The sequence below is a fragment of the Sphaeramia orbicularis genome, chromosome 3 (genome assembly GCF_902148855.1).
Source record: "Sphaeramia orbicularis chromosome 3, fSphaOr1.1, whole genome shotgun sequence".
Taxonomy (NCBI): Eukaryota; Metazoa; Chordata; class Actinopteri; order Kurtiformes; family Apogonidae; genus Sphaeramia; species Sphaeramia orbicularis.
This window is the reverse complement of record NC_043959.1, coordinates 35,199,670-35,218,513: the sequence shown is the minus strand read 5'-3', so window position 1 is coordinate 35,218,513 and position 18,844 is coordinate 35,199,670. Positions and strand designations below refer to the sequence as shown.

The 18,844-nt window shown below is 39.3% G+C and overlaps 1 protein-coding gene across 1 annotated transcript in view; it reads right to left on the bottom strand.

Moving 5' to 3' along the window:
- Positions 1-18,844, bottom strand: part of cskl (c-src tyrosine kinase-like) — a 45,846-nt gene that overhangs the window by 9,537 nt on the left and 17,465 nt on the right. The window contains exons 2-5 of the mRNA XM_030123515.1: positions 9,867-9,950; positions 6,255-6,368; positions 5,327-5,439; positions 1,318-1,537 (exon numbers count right to left, since the gene is read on the bottom strand). Coding sequence (XP_029979375.1) covers positions 1,318-1,537; positions 5,327-5,439; positions 6,255-6,368; positions 9,867-9,881 — 462 coding nt within the window. The 5' untranslated portion in view covers positions 9,882-9,950. The remainder of the gene's footprint in view (positions 1-1,317; positions 1,538-5,326; positions 5,440-6,254; positions 6,369-9,866; positions 9,951-18,844) is intronic.

The window sequence follows — 18,844 nt, the reverse complement described above, 5'->3', positions numbered from 1 at the left end:
TAGTAGACAGCAGAGTTACAGTGCTGAAAACACTGGCAAAATCAGACAGAATAGAACAGTTTAATCACAATCAAATAAACAGTTCAGCTTTAAAGGAGACAGTGTTGTTCTTATTGTTTTCAAGACAGTGGAACGTGTAATGATGGAGCATGTGATGAGGAGACTGAAGAGAAAATAGAGCAAAACACCAGGTATACACAAAGGAACATAGGAATTAGGGAGAGGAAGTGGAGGCAGTTCCAAACCCGAATGGCGCGAATGAGAGAAACAGCGAGACAGGGACAGAGCGATACAGATTGTAGGTGGCTGATAACTAGATGCACTTGGGGATGTAGATGGTCTCAGTGCCAGCTGGCACGTTCCTGTCGTCCACTTCCAATGCCCCGCAGGGCAAAGAGATGAGGTCCAATTAAATGTGTGATAGCCGCCAATCCAGCCTCTCTTTATCTCAGAGGATGAAAGGCCTCTCTTTTTCCCCGTCCCCCTCCTCTGCCACCATGTCTCTCGTCTTCCCCTCTCCACCTCTCCGCACCGTGTCCTTCCTCTGAACTGACTGTCAGATAACAGCCAGATACCAGGGGGAAGAGGATCAGACAGAGAGAAGAACGGGGACGTGTACCTGAATCTAACTTTAAGAAAAACCCTAATTTGTGGTATTCTTTATGTTTACACATTTATTTAATCACACTCCTGCATGTATAATTCCAGTACAGTATCTAAGGAAAACACAACGCCTTAACCACATCACTACCACAACATTTCTGCATCTTAAAAAGGCAAACCAGTGATTTTTACAAAAGACATAATATAAAGGGAGTGAAAATAAATTTCTGTGAAGATGCTAATATTTTAGTGAAAAAAAAAAAGAGCTGACGGATTTAAACCCAGTCCCAGAAATTCAGCGAAGCCTTCCTGAGACTGCTTAAACATGGACGGAATTCAGTCTGACAAAAATGCTTATGGCAGCAATATCCTAAAAACTGCTGCCCTACATTTGATGAACACCTCTATATAGACCCTATTTTTGCAATTTTGCATTTTAACAGCATTTCACAATAGTTGGGGCATCCACTGGAGTTATTAAATGTTTTAAATGAATGTTAAAACTCAAAGAATTATCACTGTATGTGTAATGTTTTGATGTTTAATTGTGCCATTTTAATGAGCTTCAAATGTCCTTACTTTTGCCTTTACTTCTGATTTTCATTGTGAGTGGCCATAATAAAAACCAAGTGTATCACGGGTGCTAAGAGCATTACAGAATAAAAACAAAAGCGGGGTTTTCATGACTGAGCTATGTTTGCCGAAGTGTCTCACCTCCACCAGCTGCATGAGGTTCTCAAAGTACTCCTCCTCATCTATGGTTAGCTTGCCGTTATGGTAGATGATGCGGTAGTGCTCCACCTTTCCGTCACAGCTGACACACAGGGTGTAATCGCCAGGATAGTTGGTGCTCTCCCTCACCAGGAATAAACCCGTCTCTGGGGGATAGAGGAGCCGCTCAGCCTGCTCCCGAGTTATCTTCCCATGGAACCAGCTGGAGGGAGGGGAAAGTGGCAGAAAGATGAAAAATTCAGAACAAATTCGAGTGTGTGAGAATGAAACAGAGGAAAGGAGGACGAGGGGAGTGTGAAACATCCCTCTTGATCCCTCTTCTCCTTCCTGTTAATCAGTAAAACAATCAGGCTCAACGGCGTCTCCAACAAATCAAGCAGATTTTAATTTAACAAGTCCCTGTACTCGCTTTGCTTATTTTCAACATCAACTCTACAGAAGGGCCCGGCTTCCACCTATCATAGCACACAGCTCTGAAAGGAGAAGTGAAAAACAACAGAGGGGCGTAATGAGAGGCCGGCAGCAGCACTTCCAGTCTGGTGGTGCAGGGGCGGTGCCGTCTCCTCTTTAAGGACTCAGTGAGAAAGTACCTGAACCCAAACAACAGGAAGAGTGGTGCTCTCACACACACACTCACACACACTCACACACACACACAGGGGCCTGGGGCAGAGTCGGAAACTGACACGTAGGCGCTCCAAAAACAGGAAAATGCTAAGACTGCTCAGACTAGATGGTGGGTAGGACACAAACAAAGTCACCCGACTGTAGTAACCAAGGTTTGGACAAGCTTTTACCTGTACGCTGTAGAAAAATAAACTCTTCTGCTCTCCTACTTTCAACATGATCTGAAAACACAATACAAAGCTTCAGTGTCATGATTCAGAAGATTGCTGTGTAACCCTACTTCACCCTTCCCATATGGCTGGCAGGCTACATCAATAGGCTACTAATGGATGGATTACACTGCTTTACACCATCATCTGCTGCACCATGGCCTTCATAAACCTTCCTAATGCCAACATATCTATGCCTGAGAATTGTTGGACACTTATATTTTTAAGAGAGCATGCAGAATAATGTCATTTGTTAACCGTCATCCTCTCTACACCTGGGGTTTAAACCTCTAACACAATGGGATCTGAGGAATCAGAACCACCATATGGCAAACCATGACGTCACTCATTGTGTGAGAGGTTAATTTGAGCATAAAGAGTAGCTCCATGCTTGGTATCTTTCTAAATCCTGCTGGTGATGGGTGCTAATCAACAGCTCTAATTGTTTTAGCCCGTTTCCCCGTCGCTGGCTCAGTCCCACCCTCCACCTCCCCTTCGCCCTCTTCCTCAGACAGCAGAGGCCCTTGTGGTAAAGCAGCTTAAAACGGGGGTTGAGTTGATTAGATCAGTGGAGGCAGCTTCTCCGATGGACAGCAGCTCCTTAACTCCTACTAATCCGTCAGCGGGCGCCAAGTGACGATGGCCAAGGGAAACACATAACCCGGTGGTGCACAAACACTAGCTGCTCTGTCCATAGAAATTATCTGCTCTGCTTGCTCATAAATCACATCACACTGAATTAAGAAAAAGTCACAAAAATGCAGTAAACAAACTCATGGGGGAAAAGGAGGGAGTAAAATAGTGGGGTTGAATACTCCGGTCCTTTTCAGGGTGGTGCTGTTGTGCAGAATAAGGGTCTGCCACAGGGGGGAAGCAGAGAGGAGGAGCTGGATCATGCCAGCAAGGGAGGCGGGCAGACTGTATCACTGAGCCTCACTCAGTCAGGGTGAAGGGTGAGGATGGGGACAGAAGACCACAGCTGACATCTTATGTAACCCAGAAGAGGGAGTGGTCTCCCCTGACACATCTGTTAGCAATTCATAAGAAAATCAACAGGTCCCTTCGGATTTCTACTAATGGTTTCAGCGGAATGACTCCTGATGACCAGGGAAGTAAAAAACAAATATCACTGAAGTGCACTGTGATCCCAGTGGACATGAGGTCAGCAGGTGTGGTTGTCTTTCTGCTAAATTGCTTACAAATTACTGGTAAATTTACAAATTATTGTCTAATTAAAGTAAAATCTTCTAAATTTGTATCAGTTAAGTCTTTTGCTGTGTTGACAGGTTTTGGTTATTAACAGGAAATGTGGTTTTTCTCCCTAAAAGGCGTTAAATGTACATTACATGACCAAGCAATTTATTTACATGTCAAATAACTTATTAACAACCTAAGTCAATATCAATATTTTACACGTTACATCTGCATAGAGTTTGACAACTTCACAGCTTCACACAGATCCACTAATGCATGTTGTGTTTAGGTGCTTATGGAAAACTGAAACATCTGTGAATTTGGGTTATTGATGTGTAATTTCAAAGGAGGAAAAATATTCTACTACAGACCCTAGCGTCTAGTATAAGCACCTGAATGTCCATATGGGGCTAAAACGTGCAGTAGTCTGTTTATATACTCAAACCACAATCACAGAACAATTTTGCACAATTCTGTACACACTCACAAAGCCAAAAACAGGACCAAGGGTCCTGTAGACCAACAGCATATTTAAAAACATTGACATTAGTTTGACCTTTCAAGGTCACTTAAAGTCAAAGGTCATGGCACCAAATCAAAGCCCATATGTGACTTCCTATCCATTGCCAATACTAATTGTATCATAATCTTCAACTGTTTTCAAGTTATAGCACTTTGACATTTGTCCCATTATAAACCAATGGGGATTTTTAAAATTTCAAAAATTCATTTAAAAAAAAAAATCAATATTTCCCAATTCTTTGAACAGACCTGGTAGACCTTACCCCAAAGATGTTCCACAACAAATATCAAGTCAATCTGACAGACTGTTTCGGAGAAGAAGATTCTTGAAAAATTGTTTACGGACAGACAGACGACAACTGATACCTATAGTCCATCAGACCTGCTGGGGCCATTGGACTAAAAACGCCACATTTTTCTACTCTGACAGTATCAAGAACAATTAAAGTCAAACAAGCTCTTGCACAAATGGCCACACCTTCTCTCAATTTTCTGTCTTTCCAAAAAGATGACAATTATTTAAGATCACTTCTGAATCATTCTGGGTACTTCTTAAGTTTTTAGATATTACTGAAGTATCAACCAAGACTTTCAGCTATCCAATTTCTCAAAATTAACACTACAACTAAAATGTAAAAGGGACAAAACTTCAATCGCTGCCGTTTTTAAAATCGAAATAATTACAGGTAAAGGTTAGAGTATGCACATATTTAGATTACTGAGCACCTGTGTTTACCTTATCTAACAGGTGGTATTGATGACATTATACCTATACTGTCCACTTATATTTATACCTGTAACCTTTATACCAATCTGTGAAGTTTAAATTGCTTGATATCACTTGCATGGTGAACATAAAAGCCTTGGCGGTGGCTTTGAGGTGACAACATCTCATAGCTATGTGCTGATACTGTAGCAGCCTGTACGCTCTTGGCTTTCCTGTCTTCTTTGATTTGCATATGCCTCTCGTTATGTTTTCCTCTTTCTGAAATCGCTGCTGTTTCAAAGAGCCTCATTCAGATACAGTGCGCAGCTGGTGCTGGCCTCTGTGGCAGCCAGACGGAGACGAGAGAAGACACAGTAAAAACAAGCCGACTGTTCTGGGTGGAATTTCCTTTTTTTGATGCTTTGCCTGACTTTTGAAATCAAAACCACATTTTCCTTCGCTGCAGGGAACAGAAGTGAGAGGGGATACAACTTGTTCACAACCAAAGATAGACAACATCAGAGGCAGTCAAATAAAGAGTGACGTTACTGCTGCTAAAGCTATCACTTTGCTTTAAATCGGTACATGTTCTACTGTCATGTTCATATAATACAGTTAGAGTAACATTTACAACAATGCTCAGGCAAGACATTCTGTAAACAAACCATACCAATCGAAAAATAAGTTAAAGCACCATTTTTTCCTTTCAATTTAGGAGGATTTTTAAACTTACGGCATAAGACTGAGTTTCCCTCCTGACTTGACTCCTTCCCTTTTCTGGACATAGTTTGCTGGGATGGTGCCCTCTCTGCCCACTGTGTTCCTCGCTCTGTACCAGTTGGGATCCTGAAATAGTCCGTGACAAAATATGATCACTCTCAATATGTCAGTTTTAATGCTTTGTTTCTAGTCAATAAAATAAAAGTCCTTCTGTAAGTGAGGAACACTCCTGTCACAGAGGACATCCACCTGTACAAAACACTGGGCAGGAATTATGCAGCGCAGTTAGAACCTCAAGTACATCGACATCCACTCAACACTGCCGATTGTGTTTGTTACTGGCAGTGAGGACTACAGTATTTTAGCCTCCAACTTAAAAGGAAATCCACTGATTGTATCCGTGTACACTGGCATCGGAAGGTATTTCCCTGTACACTGATATACAACTCTTAATTACTTAGGATGTGGCTTTAAGTCTGTTTTAATAGTAGATGCTAGTAACGAACTAGGCACTCTTAAGTATCACTGTTCACTATAGTTTTCAGTTATATTAATTACTTTTCTGGGTCCTTAATAACTGTTAGTTTCAGAGATGCTGAGTGGGCTCAGTTGGTTGAGATCAATGGCGACTCCAGACATTACAGTGCTGAGGAACTAGACATATGCTTCAATTAATAGTTATGTAACATTCAGACAATTCTGTACGATTAAATAAACATTAAGGTGAGAACTTATTTATAGTAAGATGCTGTTTAATGATTCAATCCTTATGCAATAGTCCAGTATGACATGAGGGACACACAGTTTTATTTCCAGTTAAACACAGCAATTGAAATTTTCTAGTATTAAGAACATTATCACAAATGGAGAAAAATAAAACAAAAATGCATTAACACCGAAGTAAATGTGCAAAAAAAATTTAACCACCCCTGCTTCCTTACCCTGGTGACTCCGATGATGGTCAGTACATCTCCTTTACAGAAGGGCAGGTCCTGTTCGTTGGCAGTCTGAAAGTTATATTTGGCTACACACTCTGTGCCAGTCGACCATGGTGCCTACATCAAACAGGACAGATGGAAACCAGAATTAATCACTGTATTCAAGTGTGTTTAGCATCAAGCTGAATGTTAAATATTCAGTTTACAGCGGTCAAAATTGCAAAATGACTGAAAAATAGTCTTTGTTAAAGTCAGTATCAACCATTTCGGGCTTTTTCGCTTAGACAAGGTAGGTAATGCACCTTAAGTCTCAATGCCACTCATAAATGGGAGAAAAAGGAGGGGAAGACATTAGAAGAAAAAATTGTGAAAATTGTCTCCATTTATGCAAATCAATCCTCCTTAATCTCTGTACATCTTTAACACTGACCCGATCTTCATGCTATTTACAACAAACATGTTACAACACAAACATGTTAAGTTATCTCTATGGAGACAAAACTTCACTGTCAGAAAGTATTACTCCAATGCAAATATAACATAATATGGTCAGGTACAAGTTGCAGGCTTCATCCATAAAAATAAGAACTTTATATTATTATATTGTCACATATACATACTTTCATTTTCTTCTATTCAATAATATAACAGTGACTTGTATAACTGAATTTAAAATACACTGAATCAAATGGTTTGATGTGTATTTATTAAATTCCATTAGTACTTATACAACTTGTCCCTAATAGCCATCTGTCACCTGCCTACCGGGACAGTCTCCAACTTCTGTGAATAATTTAAATAAAAACAAGTATGAGATAATACCCCAAGGAAAATGTCATAAAACTACTTTCACTGTCATTGTTATTGTACTTGAGGTATTTCTTAGCGTCTCAGCGTCAGAGCTCTTATCGGCAATAATTACTGAAAATACCTGTGTGGGCCTTTAAGTAGTAAAATAATATTTGTTTTCCATTTAGGAAAGCTTGCTCTCTTTTTTTTAAAAATAAACTTACTATATAGCCACTTTCCCACAGTGTTTCAGTGTCTTGCTGTCAGGAAGTAAACCTACGACCACTGGCAGATAATGTTGTGTATTTTAGCTTCATCTTTTTAGTCTGACTCATGTATTTACTTGAATATTCATAATGCCATATCACAGCTTTCATTGCACATAATTCACATACTGTATAATGACAATAAAGCTGAAACGAACTGCAAATTGTTCTTAAAATCACACTGAGAAGTGCAAGTGGGAGCTAAATGCAGGAGACTCAAAAAGTTAAATCACAACAAGGATAAGGATGCTTGGTGTATTCAGCCTGCACTGTTAGATCAGCACAATAGTGTGATCAAAAAAACTACCGCGATAAAGTGAATGAGATGAAATGAGAATGCCTGAGTACAAAGCAGCAGGTGTGAGTGACAGTAGAAGGTCCTTGTATGAGCTGATTTTTTTATGCACGGCACAAACGCTATAGAAATGAATGTGTGTGAAGCAGTCTCAGAACTGCTGAGCAGGTTCAAGTGCTGCTGGTAAGTGAAGCTGAGGCTTATGCTGCTACAGAAAAACCTATAGTATTATCAGTTTTTCCAGAAGATGTTCAGGTCCTTTGACATCACAACACGTGTTAGTAGTTGGTGGTGGCAATTTGCCTTTCTATAGTGCAGGCAGCTAAGGTACCAGTAAGAAACTCAAAGAAACAAGGCAGCTGGACAAACTGGAAACTGTAGTGGAGAGATGGACTCTGAACAGGTGGATAGAATCACTGTGCTGCAGGAATGAATGTTACAGAAGATTCTTCATCCACACTTCCATCAGACTGCACTTTGGTCAATAACAGATAAACTAAGCCCTTGAAGTGAACCACTATTTTGACAACTTGACTGGTAAATAATGAACACTTTTAATTAAAGCAATAGCACAACTGAATTATAGTAAGGGGATCAATGAAGTCTGTCAGATATAATTTCTATACTTCAACCTGAGCAGATGACTTTTAAGTGAAAATAATATTTTGTTGTTCATCACTCAAAATTGAGGCAATTCAATGACTGGACTTAATCTTTAATTTTAATTCTGCCTAGTCTGTTTCCCTCCTCATCTGTACTTCCTACAGGAAAGTCCAACTAATCACTCAGTTTTGTTGGGGTGGCAATTACTGCATAACAAACTCTGACTAGAATTAAATCCATTGTATGCCAACCACATATGTCAGCCACTCATCCAGCTCCAGTTGAAAGCAGTTTTTGTTCACTGGTTCCTTTTCAGGATAGCTGCTGCTTAATGCACAGCAATTACTAAACCTCACATTTGGCCTAAGGTAAATAACGTCAGCAAAAGGTCAAATGACTGAATCTCAAAGTATCCTAGTCTAAGGCAAGGTTATAAATGCTGTGAGTGAATTTTCAAAAGATTCCCGTCAGCTCTCAGTTTCAGAAATGGTTTGTACAAGCACATGTTTTCAGCAGACACAAGCAGGAAAAATAACTTGGACCAGTGTAGACATGTGAAAGCGGAGAATGCAGAAGAAAAAGTAATCCTAATATGAGAAGCATCATTTCAGAGACTGGTAACATGAAACCACTGAAGCCAATGAATATGTACACAGCAGCTATGTACATTAACAGGGACAACAGATAAGGGTTTATTTCAGTATGTGTTCCTTGTGAAGGCATGTGTGGCTGAACATGTTAGATAACATTTATTTAGTCAAGTGGTCCCACTGAGACTGACACACTGTAGGATGACAGTTTGCAGGGCGGTATGAGCAAATGTTACATTGTGTATTCTCTCAGTGGTAGCTATTTTTTCTCATCCTCTGTATTACCAGCTGTGCTGATGGATTTCTTTCCTGTACATCTGGGGTGCTAGTCACAGTTATAAGTGATACAGAGTGTGAAGCGATACTTCGTAAAAAGTAACTGGAGGAAGTGTGAAAGGTTCACCAATAATCCCACAGGGGCCAGACTAAGTAATGTAGAAACTAATGTCAAAAATAATCCTTAATTATACAACCATTTCATATACAGTATTTAGGTCTTTAGAGCTTGATGTGTTGTTAATTGTTCTTAGAGTGGATGAAAAAGCAAACTCTTTAAATCCCTAAATGAAAATAAGCATTTAGGAAAGTGTTGTGCGTATACATGTCATCAAGCACACTGTGATGTGGAAAAGACTTGATATTTGTTAAATATTTTACTTTGATTTAACACAACTTGTAAATATTTGCTCAGTTTTTGCAGAGGCAAACATTAAATCAATAAAACTTTGATAAGAGCTGTGATGACATGTCAAACTAAATAAAAGACACAAGATTTAAGACAAAATCAAGGAAGAATTCAGTTCATTTTACAGTGAGCTGTTATCAACAGTAAAGGACCTTTTCAATACGACAGTAAATGCTGGAGAACATTAACCTCCATGTAAAGAACAAGATATTATACAACTAAGGTCTTATCAGATTCTGCATAAAAACCTCCTACTTACTTACAAGACAGACCCTTTATATAGAACCTATAATGATGTACAATGTGTACAGGTCTATCATATGTAAATGTGGTGGTATGGAAAGTGTCTGTCTTGAAGGTTAAAAATGCAGTGCAAGACACACTTACGTGGATCCCAGACATGATGAGGGGAAATGGGCAGCAGGTGTCCTCAGGTAGGCAGCGGTCACTGTTCAGCTAGTACCATCAGAGCTGCAACACAGAAAAAATGCACATTAGACAACAGAAAGATGCATAGGAAGTTCTTCAATCACATCACATTCACGTATCAATGCAAGAGATCATGAATTGTCTAAGAAGCATATCTCTTTTATGGTACTTTAAGTTTGTATGTTCGACCTGACAATTCCAAATGAATATCTGCGCATTCTGTTTGATAAGCATGCAAGCAGACTTAAATCAAAATCACACATTGCAATTGCAATATAGGCCACAATTATTGCAATGTGACTTTTTCCACCAAGTTCACCTCTAAATTGAGTGCTGCAGGTACAAAGATAAGGAAAAATCAAAGTGCCAATAAGATGCCCTTTAAGAAATGTAATTTACTGCTGATAAAAGCAATATATTGCAGCAAAACATTCTTGTGATATTATATTATTGTTGAACTACAGGAAAAAACTCTGCTAATTCTGCAAAGCATCTTGCATCTATGGCCTATTATTAGTCTTTTAAAGGTGACCTTGATACTGAGACAAAGGAAAAAAAACAGAAGACCACGATGCAGAAAAAGAAAGGGGAAAGAAACACAGAACATCAAGACATAAAGTGTAGAGCCCCTACTGAGTCCACTACTACCTATCCTGTGGAATGTACATTTAATACACCCTGTGCTCTTTCAAGACACAGAGGTTAGATCAGAGTCCTATACTAACTAGAAGATGTGTAAATGACTTAAAGAAAGCCTCCAGCAGTAGCCTCCATCTAAAGCATCTCACTTCCGACCAGCCCAAAGAACAGGAAGTTGAAATGGGGAGGGTGGGGAGTGAGAAGGAGGAAGCAGCTGACGCATATTTTCCAGTGCTTTGTCAAGGCAGGGAGGGGCCACAGCTGGAGGCCACTGTGAGTGTGGGTACTCTACTGACTGATTCCCTTTAGACCGACTACAGCCATTCTTTACGCCGTCAGGTCTGCATGCTCTTGGTTAATATGAAACAAACAAACAAACAAACACACAAAAACTGGAATATATGCATGTATTCCAAAGCTTCAAAATCTTATCACAAAATTCTTCACTGACCTGTCTCCATATTTTAATCCCCTCTTACTATAGAACATGCTAATTTTCAACTACAGAGGAATGAAAATCACAGCTTTAGGATTGTAGCTAAAACTACTGCTTGAATAAATTAATAATTATTTCTATATAGCAATTCATTTATCCTCTACAGTATATAAGTAAATATAATATAACACAAGGCAGGATTGGATCTCAGTATCTCCTGTGGTGTGGGCTTAATGTTCAGTTTTAAGTCAAAGCAACATGTGATCAATATTAAATGTTCCCTCCCAGTAAATATACAGCTGCAAAACATGTTAATGGCAGCTTCTCAGAACAACACTTATCTTATTATGAGAAAGGTATGTGCTTTGATACACATGATACAGGGATTCTAATTGAAAATACTGTGATGCTATACCAGACACACCGCACAATTAACAGTCTCCTGTGGAATATTTTCACATACAATATTAATATATTTGTGTTTCTCTTTTTTATAGGAATCATTACATTGTTAGGAAAACATAATACAGATGCTTAAGTGTGTCAATGTTTTTCACAACCCTACTATGAGAAGAGTAGCCTAAAATATTTTCTATTCATTAGGAAAGAAAAGAACCGATTTTACAGAAGCAGTTACGTAACTCAGCATCAAACTACAGTACATCGATATATACAGACTCATTGTCTTATTCAATAAATTATTTGAAAAATATAAAGAAATATACCTGATAATGTCGAATATTGTTCAGCTGTAAACCAGAGTGACATCTTCAAAGAATGCTGAGATTGACTGCTGATTAATCAAGTAGTCATTACAAACATACTGCTTCCTCCAGATTTTTGGCTGGTGTGCCTTCTGAGTGTCTGTGGTTAAAGGTCGGAGCATCACCATGTGCTGAAACAGGAAATGGTCTAATTGCAGGCCATTGAATATCTGTATGCAAACTGACAGAGCCAAATATATCTAAAGCCAAGCTGCTCTGGTGCACCCAGAGGGTAACCACCTCTTTTCCTTTGCCATTCTTCAAGTCTGCAGCAACTCTGCTCACCAACCCACAGCCAGACTAACTAGCCAATAGAGGAGAGACATATGAGTGCTATTCTTATCATTCTCCAGTGCTGGGGAACGCCTGCAAGCTATTCAAGAGCTTCAGCATCACACTACTCACATTGCTCTTCCGAAGTTAGTCAAGTGGTACTCACAAAAGGCTGCGAGTGAAAAGACCTCTTCCTCAATTCAATCTTCCATACAAGACTGCTGTGAAACGCCACTCCACAATCTTGGCATGAACACTTGAAAACAACTCACTGCAAAAAAAACTCCATCAGGTGGGCACGTCTGGATGGGTTTTGGCTTATATAGAATCACAGCTGAGTGTTGTTCTGTGCCGCAGCTGAGCAAGAATAAGCAACTTTACGTTCCCTCAAGGGGTGTGCGATATGGCAATATTAGATCATGAAAGATTAGAACATATCAACGATCCCACAAAGCAGAGAGATCGTGGAATCGTCTATAATATGATGTAGTCAGAGCCATAGAGTATTCAATGGTTCTGGATGTAGTTATATACTGATGCACAGGTGCATCACGTCAATTCACGTCCACATCACGTGGATTTCATGTTGTGTAGCGGGAGTCATGGCTGACAGTGTAATGGACAAGTTGCTTCCTAAAAAGAACTCCACTTTCATCATATGGAACGGATTTGTTTTTTTCCCAAACAACAAAGTGCAAACAGCAGAAATTTGCAAAAATTTACACAGACACAGTTCACACGTCAGATGGAAACACAATGAACCTGTTCAATCACCTGAAAAGACAGCATCCCGAACAGTATGCTGAGAGTCAAACTGCTAGAGGACCAGCCACACTGCAGCTAGAGGCAACAGGTAGCCTTCAACAAAAGCAAACAACTTTAACGCAAGCATTTAGTGAAGGCACTCTTAATGAGAAGAGTAGCAACCGGTAGAAAGAGGTAACGAAGCGGTGACTTTTTACCTGGCAAAACGTATGATTCCCTTCACAACACTTAAAAATGAGGGGTTCAAAAGACTGCTTAAAGTAGTTGACCCGCGATACAAGCTGCCCAGCTGTAAATACTTCTCCAGCTCTCCTTTGTACTTGTACTTGTCCTGTGTTCGCGCCCCCCAGGAGGAGTGGCCCCCCCGGTTGAGAACCACTGACATAGGAAAATTGTTTGGTTGCACTGTTCAGAAACTGGCAAATTAGTCTCAAAGATCAATGCAAAGTATTGTGATGAAATTGAGCTTTTATTTTTTAAAAATCGTGATATGATATTTTTGCCATATCGCCCACCCCTACTTCCTTCTAAAATCAGCATTACCACATGCAAATGCACTGGTCTTAATTAAAAGACAGAGGAACCTTGCATTTTTTGATGAATCACTGATGTCAGGTTTAACACACTAAAAAACTATTTGGAGCCAACACAGGAGCCACCTGGACACTGAGCATCAAAAGTCATCAAAGTCTATAGTTAGCATTCTGATTCATTCCAACTACCAGATGTGTCAAACAAGTGGAAATCACTTCCTTCTTGATGCCTCTCCTCCTGATTTTCTGGCTCTGTTAGAATAGCTCTTGGTGACAATGCTATGGCAACGAATGAAGTGATGTAACAGCAGGCTTTGACGCAGCACCTCCCAGAGTGCAGAGCCGCCTTTTCCTTTGCTATGCCAACTGACAGAAATAATACCAGTCTTCAACATTACCACTATTTTGTGCTTACGTTCTCATCTTCCACTTAAAATGTCCTCAGAAGTCTTTGTAACTCAGAGTGCACTGCCGTTAAAGTCCTTCATACACCTTGATGAAAGCAAGAAATTCAGTGCAGGGTCCTGTTGTTACATGCTTGACTGTATGAACACAATTTAGTTTCACTACATTAATATTTTACTACACTTTGCCCCTAGGATACAAATTAATCCAGTCACTGAGAATAAAGCACAGTCAACTCACACCTATACACCACCCACCGCAGTCACCCGGTGCTGTTAAAAGCATCTTACGCCCAAGCTGTTTTTTTGTGGTTAGCGGTGTTCAAGTGTTTTCAAAGGTGTTGGAAAATAAATCATCACTAAAAAGACATTGTCAGGTGTCACTCCAACATCCATCAAGATATGAAGAGTGAACAAAAGATGAACCATATACTCTGTGGGGAAAAGCCATCAGTGGAGGGGAGTGATGCAGAATGTTGATGCTGCTTTTCTTTGTTGTAAGAAAAAAATGCAAAAGGATCTATCACTTGTGGGTGATCAAACAACAACTTTGAACTTGATAAATGTGTTTTGTAGGACAGTTATGCAATCAAACCATGGTCGTCCCTACCATTATTAGGCTTACATGCAGCACCCAAGTCATTTTGGGCACCACCTTAAACAGCTCTTTTCCCACCTCTGATGGAAGCAGGTGGTTCTCAGTGGACTACTTAGCAATTTTGCTTTTACATTGTTTTGGAAGTGGTTCTTTTACTCCTCTAGCTTTTTCTTTTTTTCAAATTTTCTCTACACAGGAAAAAAAAAATCTATATATGGCAATAATAAAGGTTCAAAATTAGACTAAATATTTTTTATTTAAAAATATACGGTGTTGCAGAGGTCACTGCCAAACCTCCAACCTATTTTCCTGACTGTTCCACAAATTTAATAAAAATGCTGGAGCATAAGTCTGCCTAAGTCCTCTGAGGATCTAGGGATAAAACCCTGTTAACATACAGTACTTCTTAGTATATCTTAATGTACTAATAATATGTACTAATAATATGTAATTTTATCACATATAGTAATTTTGGTATCTGCAAAAATGACTAACAAGTTGGTAAGCAAACTAGTTTTATACACAGTAGCTATAATGCCTTTACCTGACCTATTCAAACACATTTTTTAAACTACAATGCATTAATGCAGCTCTGACAGTCAAGACATATTTCCTGAAAATCATCATCACTTACAGGATCAGATCATAAAGAGTTACCTCACAAGGAATTCATCACTTCCAGTTCCTTTTTAAAAGAACAGCTCTGAGGTTTCTCTTTTGTTTTGTATATGGGAGCAGAACTTTAACTTGACATATTTTTGAATGAAAATGTACACGGTCTTTAGCTCATTTAATTGACATCTCACCACCATTTGCACAGGACATCTACCTCATGCATCAGGTTGTATCAACAGTAGCTTCTATTCCTGCGTAGGCTGAATAAATCACAATTGTAATGCAGTATCAATGAGGCACTATAGAGTCTTCATTTTCTTGCGATGGCAATTAAGCTTGGGCATGCACTTACATGACATAAGCCAGGATGTCATTAAGTGCTTGGAGGCAAATTCAATTTCCTAAACCAGGGTTAAATACCAGCTCTCATCACACTCAACAAAGGACAGCATTATACACAATACTCAGTAAACAGCTGCATCACATTCCAGCAAAGCGACACCCCATAAAGGCTCTGTATGATGCAAAAACAATCTAACATACTCTTTGCATTGGATTTAAAAATTAAAGTTCCACATATTTTTAGATCAAAATTAATGTGTAATAATGAAATACTTGTTAACTATGGACAATATAGCCAAAAAAATTAAAAAATAATTGTTTTCAGTGGGTGGGTTGGTGATAACTGGTTCCTGATTTCAATATAAATTGTCGGGTTGGAACAGGTGGAACCGAGTAGACGGCAACGTAACTTAAGACCTAACATATCAAATTTAATACCTTTTAAAGACTTTTATGAGGAATTAAATGCAGATTTGTAAATTCAAGACTTTTAAGACTTTTTATACTGTGCGGGAACCCTGTGGGTGATGCATAATTTTGATCAAATGTTTTCCATCTACATGAACTCAAGATTATCATGATTGAACAGAAATGTATATATAATAATTATATTAGAAACAAAAAGTTAATTTCTAATATTTGTTGAGCAACAAAGGTCTCCATAGTGTCCTGCATAACCTAGTCTAGCCTATTTTTAACCATGACGTAATCAAAATGGCAAATTCATATTCATAACTAGATGCTTGTCAGTCAGCATCACAAGTGCGATGACACTACAGTTATCACACCCTGACTGAATCTCAGCACAGAGTTTGTATTGTCGAGCGTACCGGCAGAAAAAGAAACGGTGGAAAAATATGGAAATGTGACTTGCTAAGTATGCAAATGCACAGTGTTGGCTGACAAAAGAACTCACATGGCTCAGGGCTCTGCAGACTGGACAGCACGGAACTGTCAACAACAAATGATTTCCCTGCATGTAAAGTTCCCGACAGCTGGCCTGTTTACAACAGATACGGCACTGAGCAAAGGGTGAACAAATATCCCTGGATTAAATTATGTAAATACAGCATACAGATAGGTGTAAATAAATTAGGTAATTTACTCCATTGTGTGTAACCATGTTTGACATTCAAAACACTTTGCACTTCACGTCTGTCACTGTTTCACATTTACATTGCAGACTGCAGCTGACAGAGACTTCCAATTACCCATCATGTAGGAGTTCTACCGTCTATTTTTGACATATCAGCTACCACTGAACTTTTTAATTATAGGATACTTGACCGCTCTGCTCTTCCAACAGATCATCCAGCACCGATGCTGAGTATCAAAGAGAAGCAGTATCAAAGAAAATCCAAAGGTCATGTAAAGTTCAGATGGAGTGCATTTCAATCACCTGTACACCTCAAGCAATCACTGAAAATCTGTGGCTAGCTGGAATACTTCCTCACTGAATAATAAAGTACTTGGTAGGACAGGTAAGTCATGCAAAGAATTTTGGACAACCTCAACCATCGATTTAATTTCCAAACTCACACACCTTGGAAGATGGAGACTTATCTTCCATGAAGTTTAATACAACACAGCAACAATGCATATGCAATATAATTCAAAGCAGGGTATGGGCATTTTAGATTGGAATGGTTGCACTTCTCGAATACCTTTTACATCTGCATATGCATATTTTTTCTATGTGTGTCTCTGCAGGTCTAAGTCAGTGCATGTGCAAAGACAATAGTGAGTGGGCTTAAATTTGTGCAAATACTCAGACACAAGAAAGATCCCCTGTCACTTGACAGATTAGTAAAGCCTTAGTCTGTCTAGATGACCTGTCTCCCACCACCGCAAGGACTCACTGCTGAGCCTCCACATGCTTCAGACACCTAATAACTGTGACACACAGTTAAGTGTGGGGGGAAAAAGCCAAATCATGATAAAGCTGATACAACAGAGATTTGTTCATACTGTGGTAGCTTTTTTTCTTTACTTTAATAGTTAGGGTGCAAACTAACAAGCAGGAATCACAGTGGCAACATTGTTTTTTTGTTTTTTTGAAATCAGTGACTGAGTTAGTGAAGTGAAGTTTTATTAAAATCATGCTCACTGACTCACACTTAAGGTATTTATTTATTGTAACACAACATTAGTAATTAAATGGTAATGAGTACTAATCACTACATTTACATGCACACTAATATTCAACTATTATTCACATTATTCTGAATTTCCTATACATTAGTCATGCAAATAGCATACGCTGTTTAGATGTAACTCATTAGATTTTACTCGAAATGTAATATTTTCTGACCTAAGTATGGGATATGCTAATATTACTGACGTTTCAGAAGCATTCTTTGGACATGTATACGCATGATCCAAATATGCAACTTAATTACTGTTTTTAACCACAACTTAGGGGTGGGACCTTTCTGTGTGGAGTTTGCATGTTCTCCCCGTGTCTGCGTGGGTTCTCTCTGGGTACTCCGGCTTCCTCCCACCATCCAAAGACATGCACTAATAGGTTAATTGGTTAATCTAAATTGCCCATAGGTGTGAATGTGAGAGTGATTGTTTGTCTCTATTTGTCAGCCCTGCGATGAACTGGCAACTTGTCCAGGGTGTACCCCGCCTTCGCCCCTATGTAGCTGGGATAGGCTCCAAGTGACCCCCGTGACCCTAGTGAGGATAAAGCGGGTTCAGAAAATGAATGAATGAATGAAACACAACTTGTGACCCTCAAGGCTGGGGTAGAAATAGACATCCAGAGAGAAGCTCCCATTTCTAGTAAGAAGAACCCTCAAAGAGTAGATATCAAATTTTTTTGGGTAACTACAAAAATGATGGTCTTTTCAAGGACGTGGTCGAAAGAATTAAAGAGGGAGGGTGTGTTCGTATAATGCAGTATGCTGCAGTCAGTCACTGAGCAGCATTTTAGCCTCTTCCCCTTGTAGCAACTTACAACTGACTTATCTTCTATCTTGTTAGGCAACTGATTGATTATCAAACGGCCAATTCATTCATATCAAACATATTGCTGATTAAATCTTTCCAATGCCCAATTATTTTCAGTAATAACATCTAACAAATGAACTCAGTCGAGAAGCAGACTATACTCCAATTAAACCAGAGAAAACTCAGAGGGAAGCTGAGGTTGGGTTAAGTATTCTGGCACCAAACAGGTGCATATGCAGGAGAGGCCCTGAAACTCAAGTACAGCAGAAGTTCCCAGAGAGAGCTGCAAGGGAAAGTAAATAATAAAGGAGAGGATCATGGAGTGACAGGAAGTTAAGAGAGACTGTGGCTTACTCAATCATTACAACACTGTGCCTGCCTGTGCCATCTGCCACATGAAATGTTCCGAGCTATTTTCACCTTTTTTAAAGATGTGGTGGTGTTTTCACTGCCCCAGAGGAACATTTTCCTGCATTCTTTCTTTTCTCTGGCTCAGCAGCAACAGAGAGAAAGGCAGATGCAGTCTTCCGTGTCTAGGATGTTTTGCAGCCTCTTAAAACATGTATTTAACTGTAAAATGCTGCCAAACACAACTGCTGCTGTTTACCGTCC